This window comes from Oncorhynchus mykiss, chromosome 19 (assembly GCF_013265735.2).
Source record: "Oncorhynchus mykiss isolate Arlee chromosome 19, USDA_OmykA_1.1, whole genome shotgun sequence".
NCBI classification, from domain to species: Eukaryota; Metazoa; Chordata; class Actinopteri; order Salmoniformes; family Salmonidae; genus Oncorhynchus; species Oncorhynchus mykiss.
Genome location: NC_048583.1, coordinates 23,799,501 through 23,810,458, shown reverse-complemented (window position 1 = coordinate 23,810,458; position 10,958 = coordinate 23,799,501). Strand labels below are relative to the sequence as shown.

The 10,958-nt window shown below is 44.3% G+C and overlaps 1 protein-coding gene across 5 annotated transcripts in view; it reads right to left on the bottom strand.

The window, feature by feature from the left end:
- Positions 1 to 5,872: 5,872 nt before the first annotated feature.
- The window catches only part of LOC110497479, a 45,065-nt gene continuing 39,979 nt past the window's right edge, over positions 5,873 to 10,958 (bottom strand). For all 5 annotated transcript variants that reach the window (XR_005037681.1, XM_036954469.1, XM_036954468.1 and 2 more), the window contains one exon: positions 5,873 to 7,370. Coding sequence is in view for 4 of the 5 variants with exons in the window: in XM_036954469.1 (XP_036810364.1) it covers positions 7,245 to 7,370 (126 nt within the window). In the remaining variant the exon portion in view is untranslated. The remainder of the gene's footprint in view (positions 7,371 to 10,958) is intronic.

Below are 10,958 nucleotides of genomic sequence, written 5' to 3'. Positions count from 1 at the left end.
TGCTCTCTGAATGTGAAGTTGGACTGTTGCAGTCTTCCTCCTACACTGAGTAGTTCGTGTTCGTCCAGGAAAGGTTTCAGTTCTCTGATTTTACAGTCATTGTTTAGGCTTTTTCCTGCCTTCAGTAGTTTGATCTCCTGTCCGAAACTCTGTTGTTGTGTTACCTTAATCCAGTACTTTTCTGCATCGAACAGTTCGTCAGCAGTCAGTTCACCTTGCATCTTTATGGTTGTACGAGCATTGGCTATGAATCTCTTTATCCAGGCGGTGACTCTGAACACTCTTTTCAGTTTGCTGTACCTTTCAAGCTCCAACACAGGTTCAGTGCTGTCTGTGCTGTTTGCCGCGAGTTGTACAGTAACCTGGCAACTGGACTTGAGTTCTATATTCACCTCATCCGGAACCTTGTTATCATCAGTCTCTTCGGACTGATGGGATGATGTCAGAATTCTGGGTCCATTCCACCATAGCTCGCTCTGTGTCAAGTTTCGAACAGTTTGTCCTCTTGTAGGGAGGTCAGCTGGATTAGTTTTCCCTTCAATATGTGACCATGACTCTGGATTGGTCAAGGACTGGATCTCCGTCACTCTGTTCGCAACAAACTGTTTCCATTTCTGAGCTGAGCTGCAAATCCAATGCAGCACGATCATCGAGTCTGTCCACATTTTGATCTGGTTTTCTTCCATTTTCAGTGTGGTCATCAAGTTGTTTGCTAGTCTCGCTCCAATCACAGCTCCCATGAGCTCCAGGCGTGGCAGCGTCATTTTCTTAAGTGGGGCTACCCTGGACTTGGATGCGACTAGACTTGTTGTTTCCCTGTCTTGTGACTCACCTTGCAAGTAAGCTACTGCACTGTAAGCCCTTTCACTTGCATCACAGAACACGTGTAGTTTCAGGGTGTGGTTATTCTGTGGCCGCATGTCTGTTCTGTACCACCTTGGTATGGTGAGCTGGTGTAACTGGGGTAGTTCTGAACACCACTGTTGCCATTCTCGTGTCAGATCAGGTGGTAATTCTTCGTCCCAGCTGAGTCCCCTCTCCCACATTTCCTGGAACATGCACTTGATCCTGATGGTGAAGGGAGTTAAGAAACCAAGAGGGTCGAAGATACGTGCAGACGACTGCAGAACACTTCTCTTTGTGTTTTCCTTTTGCTTTAGAATGCTCAGTAGTGGCCTGAGGTCAAACACAAAGTCATCCGTTTCCGGCCTCCATACTAAACCTAAAACCTTCAGCACTACTCCTTGTGTTTGTAACGTCAACGGGTGGTCAGTTGTCGTACTCTCCTCCCATTTTGTTTTCAATTCAGGAGAATTGGTCATCCACTTGCAGAGGTCCATGCCTGCAATCGACAGCATTCGCTTTGCAGTTGTTGTCACAAGGTAAGCCTCTTCAACATTGCGTGAACTTGCAATGAAGTCATCTACGTGGAGTGACTCGCTCAGTATCTCTACAACTTCTGGTTGTTCTGTTTCATATTGTTTCAGGTGCTTCCTGATTGTAGCTGCCAGCAAAAATGGACTTGGGGAAGCTCCAAATACCACTCTTTTCATCCTCAGCACACGCAGCTCCTCCTCATTTTCTCCCCTTGGTGGGCCAGTGAGCCATAGAAATCTCACGGCGTCTCTGTCTCTCTCTGCTAGGGATATATGCAGGAAAGCTTTCTTGATGTCTGCCATGAATGCGATCTCATGTAGTCTGAACTTTATCAGAACGCTGAGCAGATCCGGATTCAGGTTCGGTCCTGTGAGTAGACAGTCATTGAGAGATGGACAGCCATCTTCATGGGACGAGGCATCAAACACCACTCTCAGTTTTGTTGTCACCTTATCTTCTCGGAGTACTGCATGGTGAGGTAAGTAGTATTTTACGTTGTCTGCACTTGATGCGTTGTCCTTGGGCACGTCCTCTGCCATATCTTGTTGTAAGTAGTCTTCTACTTCATTGTATCTGCTGTACAACGTCACATCCTTCTTCAGTCTTTTCTTCAGACCTTCAAACCGTTTCTTGACGATTCTATAGTTGTTTTGGAGTTCTGGCATTTCTCGTTTCCATGGCAACTTCACGTGGTATCGCCCATCTTTGAAGGTGGTTGTTTCCTCAAACCTTTGTAGAGCCTCGGTTTCCTCTGGGTTCTGTGTTTTCTCGCTTAGAATACCCAGAGACTCAAGCTCCCAGAATGCATGCAGTTGCTTGGAGACTAATGTGTCTTCATCAAGTGGGATGAACATGCAAGTTGCCTCGGCGACACTTGACATGGACACGGGTCCCTGCACCGACCATCCAAAGGTGCTCTCTAAAGCAACTAGCGTCTCGTCAGTCAGTCGCTCCACTCTGCCTGATACTATCTGCCAGTAGTAGTCTGCTCCTATCAGGACAGAGAGTTCAGGATCATTGTCATCTCCTGGAAAGTCTGCGAGCTGCAGTCCCCTTTTACTGAGCTCATGCTGAATCCGTTCACCAGGAGCCTTCATCACAGCTGTGCACACTTGTGGGGTTTCAATTGCCTCTATCTCTATTCTCTGCTGTTTGTCCCAGACATTCTCCAAGATGACTTTCACTGTGTTGCGTTGGGATGTTGCTGGGGCAGAGGAGCCAAACGTGTGAAGAGTGAGTGCCTCTTGTCTGATTACTGGTAGCTTCAAGCCCTTCACAAGGTTTTCATGTATGAAGCTTCTCTGACTGCCTCCATCTAGTAAGCAACGAGCTATCTTCCTGCCCGATGGGCCTTCTACCCATGCCTTTGCCGTTTGTAGCAACACAGTGTTCTGTCCATCTGGTTTCATCTTCACTGAATGGGGAATAACTGAGGAAACAACAGCATCTACAGAAACAGTAGGGGGTTGCACCTCACTCCTCTTACTGGTACAAACCGCAAAGTGATGTCTGCTTCCACATGTTGCACATGACACATCTTTGACTTTACAGAATTTTGCTATGTGTCTCTGTCCTAAACATACAAAGCATCTTCCCATGTTCTTTAGTTTCTCTTTGCGTGTAGCAATATTGTAGTCAGGGCAGTTTTCTGATTTGTGGTCTGCACTGTCACAAAATAGACACGTTTGCTGTTCCTTCTGGCTGGCTGTATGCAGTGCTGCAGCAGAGGGCATGTTGGGTCTTTTTGGTTTCATTTCATTGGAGAAGCATGACTTGTTCCATGGTTTGCTCTCTTTCTGTTGGTTGTATGATCTTGTCATTGGTAGCGCTCTCTCCCTGCTCTGAACCTCTTTCTGTAGGAAACTGATAATCTCAGACACTTTCCATTCATCATCTACTCCCCTCTGACGACTATAGTCAAGAGCTATGTCCTCTGGAATCATCTGCAGTAAGATTGGGAATAGTAGGCTTCCATAGGATTCTGACACTACACCCAGTGATTCCAGGCTCCTAATCTGAATTTCACATTCATCATATAGCTGCCTCAATGCATTTAGATCAGAGGATTTCTTCACAGGTGTGAGATTCAGCAGCTTTGACATATGATCACTAATCACAAGATCTTTCCTTCCAAATCTGCTCTTGAGTAGAGTGATTGCATTATCATAGTTACTGTCTGTTAACATCAGTCCTGCTACTGCCTTTGCAGCTGGTCCAGTGAGATATGTTTTCAGATAGGTAAACTTCTCTTTTTTACACAGTGAATCATTGTTGTGAATAGCAGTCTCATATTGGCTCCAAAACTCCTGCCACATACTGACATCTCCATAGAATTTCTCAATAATCAACTTCGGTAGCCTTACTGATTTTCTCTGTGATATGTTTGAGTTAGCGTCACTCACCCGGGCTGGTAGTGGATTGACGTCCTGTTTCTTCGTTATCACTCTTTGTGCACGGCTCTTCAGCATGATAATGCATTCTTTGTAATCCTCCGTGCATGCAATCTCTGCCTCCAATCCGTCCAATGGCGTTAACTGTTCAATTCCACGATCGAGTTCAAACAAACTGTCCTCCTTAGCTGATAGCAATTCCAACAATGTACTCAAGTGATCGGTATCCGGATTTGACTGGGATATTTCCAAGTCAATCTGATTCAAAATCCGTGTTGTTGCGCCTCGAATGGTACCCCGCTTTCGTCTCATTCTTTCTGCTTCATGCCGACGTTCCTCCTCAGCCATTTCAGCCACTTCTTCGTCGCAGCTCATATCCCGGGTTTCGGCACCAAATTTTAGATGAACTAACTTCTTAGTAATGACTCGGGACGTCGGTTTTGATACGAAAGCTTATTTTAGTAAGAATACTTGTTTACATTACATTTAACAACAATTGTTTTGGTACAGAGCAATGCAGGTAAGATGCTATCGGAAAGTCAGCCACAATCACAAGCACCTGCACATAATTGGCGCGTTATCACTCATTCCTCTCGCAAGGCATTCTGGGACTTGCAGTCAAAAAGCGTAATTCAACACAACCCAATACAATTACATATGCAAATAAATCTAAAGAAATATCTTTAGATACAGCTCAAAGAATAAACTTAAACATTAACTCTGTAACACATTAAAGTTACAACACACTGTCACCCAAAAGCAAATGACATTGTGGGGCAGGCTTCATTTTGGGCCTTCTTTTTTTCAAGGTCACTGCACTCAGAGCGAGCTACGGTCAAGCGGGGCGTCTCATTGAACTCGGCACAGTCTGGAGACTATGGTGATGCCATTTTTTGTGTTGATTTCAGAATGCCATTTTGGTGATGGTCCCTCTCCGTTTAAACATATTGCAAATGTACAAAAGTCAACTAGCAAGTCAGTGTCCATCAGTCAATTAGATGTCATTATGACACCAAACTGATACCAATTGACACCAAACCCACTTTTTCCAACTCATTTAGAAGCCAACTATCACATGTGCCAGAGCAGGCCCATAATTCACAGCGCCTTCAGTTTAAAACATAATAAAAACGTAAAACACATAGTTACGTTCTAGCTGCGGGTCCAGTTCGGACATTATGTGTAGGCCTATGTGAGGCGTCCCCGAATCCCGAGTTTCGGCTCGATAGGTCCTTCGGTGCCCGAGCAAAACCCTAATTGGTGCTGAAAATCCACGTTTTTCCATGCCTTGCTACGGGGTCCTTGAATGAGCTATCGGACAGAAACGTTGGGGTCCGTCTCTATGGGCCGAGACGGTTTCAATGCACCTAGCCTTGCGTCTCTGAGACTTTTCTAAATGTCGTCATTTTTTTTTTGTTGCCCCACTGTATAGCATTTACATAAGTATTCAGACCCTTTATTCAGTACTTTGTTGAAGCACCTTTGGCAACGATTACAACCTCGAGTCTTCTTGGGGTATGATGCTACAAGCTTGGTACACCTGTATTTGGGGAGTTTCTCCCATTCATCTGCAGATCCTCTCAAGCTCTGTCAGGTTGGAGGGGAGTGTCCCTGCACAGCTATTTTCAGCTCTCTCCAGAGTCTTGGCTGTGTGCTTAGAGTCATTGTCTCTTTTGTAAGGTGAACCTTTGCCCCAAGTCTGAGGTCCTGAGCAGGTTTTCATCAAGGGTCTCTCTGTATATTTCTCCGTTCATCTTTCCTTCGTTCCTGACTAGTCTCCCCACAGCATGACGCTGCCACCACCATGCTTCACCATAGGGATAAAAATGGACCAGTCCATAAAGGCCTTATTGGTGGGGTGTTGCAGAGATGGTTGTCCTTCTGCAAGGTTCTCCCATCTACACAGAGGAGCACTGTCAGCGATCGTAGGGTTATTTTTGCTTTGTCATTATGGTGTATTGTGTGTAGATGAGGGAACATTTTGAATGCATTTTAGAAAACAGCTGTAACAATGTGGAAAATGGGAAGGAGTCTAAATAATTTCCAAATGCACTGTATATTGTATATTGACGCAAATGTAGAAATGTAAAAATAAAAATCACTCCTAAGAATCAAGAGGCCACAGGGCGTTTATTTGTTCAGAAATAATGCGAGGGACACAGAAACATCACAGCAGTCACTTTAGAAGAGCTTGGTTACGGTGACAACACTGTTTTGAGCTCAACATGTCCATCACGGTATACATTCATATGCATAAATAGGTTGTCATGTCACTTGAGAAAAGGTTTTTCATATCTGTCCTCTGATTACCCTAGCATAACGACTCTACAGTTGACTACTTTCAGTTTTACATTCAATCCATCAGGAATGTCATTCAGAAGCATAATGTTGGTTGTCTCATACAAGAAAAGAAGGTATGGGTTAGAAATCTCATGTCATTCTAGTAGATTTCTTATACTTCCCTTAAATGCTTACATACTGTTCTTTTCTACACCTCAGCACAGTGAAATGCATGCAGGAAAAGAGGACAATGGTTTTCCTCTACAGTGAAAATCAAACTCAGACAGGTTGAAGCAAAAAAAAATGTTTTAAGTGTTTTAAGGTTAACGCAAACTACGATCATACATGCCGTAGTAGCTTATTACCTGGACAATTCAAATAACATCCACAAAATAGTAATGCAGACAGACATCTACTTTACTTTCAAATGACTGCATGTGTCAGGGATGCCCTCTGTCACCACAACCTATTCATGTGTATTAGGACAGATTGTCAGGCCAGTTTCCCTCTAACTGGTTGATACACACAAAGAAATCGACTCTACATGTATTGTGCAGTGTACAGCTTGCAATGTATCAAGAACCCCTCTGTTAATGAGTGGTCCTAATGAGCTTTTTCCAGTCTAGAAAATGAACCTGTCTTGAGTTTGATTGACCCTTGATTGTCATCAAGATGCATTTTATATTCACAAGAGAACTGTATCGGAGTAGTCTGAACGCTTTCCAATGCTTGTGTTGTCCTTTGAAAATATATTTGATAGTGAAGTCCATTTTCTGAACAGACATCCAAAAGACAGCTGTTAATGTATGAAATATCTGAAGTGTCCTTGGAACTAAGAGCTTGAGTGAAGCGGTGTATTTTCAAAGAGACTTCTATTGCAGCCTTATCATTCCCCAGTACATACAATCTGCATGTCTCACATCATCATTCAATATCAGGGTTAAGATCACCCCATTCTTGGTGTATTAGATGCTTGTGTTTGTTGAGCAGTTGTCCGAGCAAGAGCATGACTTGACAGAGTGGGATTACCTGAGAGTACAATATTGACCTTTCAAACATTGGCTTTGTCAAATTATCCTATCGGCCATTATTACTCATTATTTAGCACAGTCTCATCTTCAAAGCTGAGACAAGTTATAGCCTGGGGGTCTCCTATACGGTCAATAAGTGTGTGGGGGGTCTGTTGGTGTTATCCCCTCACACACATGGGCGGTCTTCGGACGGAGTCAGTGGACTGCAAGGAGGGACCGTGCTGAGGGACCGGAAGGCAAAAATGGAGGGATCGTAGGCATACCTGGGTAGAGGGCGAGTGCCAGTCAAGTTCTGTGGACAGAAAAAGAGACAGTATGGTTAACCAAAGGAAGGAATAGTTAGTGTTTTGGCTAATCTGTTTTTTAATCCTCTATGATTCTGGGTAGATGGAAAGAGCAGGGCTTACCCTGCTTCCCTAGGCATTAGTTAGTGGTAATATACTGGTCAGCCACCCCTACTGTAGCTAGGTCAGAGTTAGAGGCTAATGTGATGCTAGCTGGTGCCCTCTTTAAAGAGCTAAGATTCACAGTAGGCAGAAGATAACTATTTATGGGATGGAGCCCTTTCATTCAACTAGTCTGGATGGGGTAGAAACTAAGGCAACCATTTACACCGAGTTGTCCCTATGCCACGGAGATACCCTGGAACGACTTTGGTAATCATTCCATTGCATCCAGAATAACTGCAGATAGGGTACATAAAGCAATAATTGAAACTCAATTTCTCACTAAAATCTGCTTCAACTGAGCTTAGAACAATTACTTTAGTGACTTTGAATAGTGACGCCAAGAACTGAAACATTCCTGTTAAGTATATCTGATATTTCTGCAAGTGAATGACAAATGTAACCAAAACCACAGACATGCAGGAAGAGAACTGAATGGAAAAGTATGATATTTCATTTCTACATTTTCAGTGAGACTTTATATTCATAACAGGGCTAGTGACATAACACTCTTCCACTGCATACTGTACAGAGCCCTGGGCAGGACTCTCACTCTTCTCTGTTGTGAAGGACTGCAGGGTATGTCTAAAATTAGCCCAAGTCGTTTTCCCCTCGACAGGAAATTGCTTTGTGTAATTTGGCAGTGAGGCAGCACTTTCTCCGGCCTACTCAGGGGGGTAGTGGAAGTTCTAGGGTGAAAGATTGACCTACAGTATCACAAGGCCCCACACACTGTAATCAGGAACTGGCCTCCGTGGATAGAGGGCAAACAGAGTAAAATGAGAGAGTCTGGGGTTTGTGCGATTCATTCTATCATTTCATCATCCTCCTGCCTCTCTTTTAATCCCTCTCTCAACCTGAACCCATTTCTCCACCCCACCAAACATCCCTTCAGTATCATATTTCTCTGCCTTCTCCATCACCTCAATATACTGTACATGCTGTTACTGTAATGTGCTGACTTCCACATCAAGTGTAAAGTGCATTAAAAGTTAAACAAAGCTCTGCTCTACAATTCCTTTGGGTAAGTTTTTCTGACCAGCAGCTCTAATAAGATGTAATTTGTCTCCTCTTCACTCCCGTATCCTGACCTGAGCCTGGATCAAAGCACACTAATACTGCCAGCTAGCACGATAACACTAACTTTAAATGGACACATTGAGGTGCTGCCAGTCTCACGCCTCTTAACAGGAGTCTTTCATCCAGCTCTGCATCCCTCTGTCTCGAACTTGCTCTTCCACTCACAATCCCCCCCTCTCTCTTCCACCTCCTCTTCGGGGGCTGAAACCAGACACTGCTCTTGGCGGCTACATCCCTGAGAAAGAGCTCTCTCCACCTCCTCCTACTCTCTCCCACCCCAGAGTTGAAGTTTCAGGAGTAGGGGAGAGTGGGGTAAATTGAGGTGAAGGGTTAGTTAAGCCAACCCTTGTTACTAGGAAAGCATAAACAAAATGGAGTCTGAAGGAAGAAACCACATGGAAAAAGTGGTAAACAAGTTGTCCAAAAAACAGACTTTCACAAAGTCAGAAGTCTAAACCAAAGTAGATCGTTGTAAGATTGTTTTGTTCATCAGTTGGTGTCTTGACAAGCTTCAAAATGAAATCCTAAACCTAGCATGAAAGTGCATTGTTGTAGTTGTGTCGGCTAATAGTCAAATTGTTTGCCTTGGGGTAAGTTGAGCCAATGGCCACCATACCCAATACAAATGATTACATAAATCAGTTTTTGTGATAATATGCATAGTATTTTTGCAATAGCTCATGCATTTGAACTCAAGATTTTTATGTTACAGACAATTGTTACATCATGCCCCGTATTTTATTTTATTTATCCGTTATTTTAGCAGGTAAGTAGACTGACAACACGTTCTCATTTGCAGCAACATCCTGGGGAATAGTTACAGGGGAGAGGAGGCGGATTAAATTAGGCAATTGTAAACTGGGGATTATTAGGTGACTGATGGTTTGAGGGCCAGATTGGGTATTTAGCCAGGACACCGGGGTTACTCTTACGATAAGTGCCACGGGATCTTTAATGACCTCAGAGAGTCAGGACACTCGTTTAACATCCCATCCAAAAGATGGCACCCTACACAGGGCAGTGTCCCCAATCACTGCCCTGGGGCAATGGGATATATATATTTTTTTAGACCAGAGGAAAGAGTGCCTCCTACTGGCCCTCCAACACCACTTCCAGCAGCATCTGGTCTCCTATCCAGGAACTGACCAGAACCAACCCTGCTTAGTATCAGAAGCAAGCCAGCAGTGGTATGCAGGGTGGTATGCTGCTGGCTTATTGAAACGTAAAACAATCATGGGTCTAGCTCCCCTTGAGGTTCTTGAGAGTCCATTTGAGCAGCAGCAAGGGATGAAAAAATGATACTGACGAGGTACATTGACAAAAAAGAAAATGAACATGTACAGTGCATCCGGAAAGTATTCTGACCCCTGGACTTTTTCCACATTTTGATATGTTGTAGTCTCATTCTAAAATGGACAAAAACAATCTACACACAATACCCCATAATGACAAAGCAAAAACAGGTTTTTAGACCCTTTATTCAGGACTGTTGAAGTACCTTTGGCAGCGAAAACAGTCTCGAGTCTTCTTGGGTATGACGCTTCAAGCTTGGCACACCTGTATTTGGGGAGTTTCTCCCATTCTTCTCTGCAGATCCTCTCAAGCTCTCTCAGGTTGGATGGGCAATGTTGCTGCACAGCTATTTTCAGGTTTCTCCAGAGAAAGTGAACCATCGCCCCAGTCTGAGGTCCTGAGCAGATTTTCATCAAGCATCTCTGGTTCATCTTTCCCTCGATCCTGACTAGTCTCCCAGTCCCTGCAGCTCAAAAACATCCCCACTGCATGATGCTGCCAACACCATGCTTCACCGTAGGGATGGTGCCAGGTTTCCTCCAGACGTGATGTTTGGCATTCAGGCCAAAGAGATCAATCTTGGTTTCATCAAACCAGACAATCTTGTTTCTCATGGTCTGAGAGTCTTTAGTTGCCTTTTGGCAAACTCCAAGCGGGCTGTCATGTGCTTTTTACTGAGGAGTGGCTTCCGTCTGGCCACTATCATAAAGGCTTGATTGGTGGGGTGCTGCAGAGATGGTAGTCCTTTTGGAAGGTTCTCCCATCTCCACAGAAGAACTCTGGCTCGGTCAGAGTGACCATCAGGTTCTTGGTCACCTCACCGGCCTTCCTCCCCCGATTGCTCAGTTTGGCCGGGCTGCCAGCTCTAGGAAGAGTCTTGGTGGTTCTAAACTTCTTTGGAGGCCACTATGTTCTTGGGGACCTTCAATGCGGCAGAATATTTTTGGTACTCTTCCTCAGATCTGTGAATGGACACAATCCTGTCACGGAGTTCTACAGACAATTCCTTCGACCTCATGTCTTGGTTTTTGCTCTGACTTGAACGGTCAACTGTGGGACCT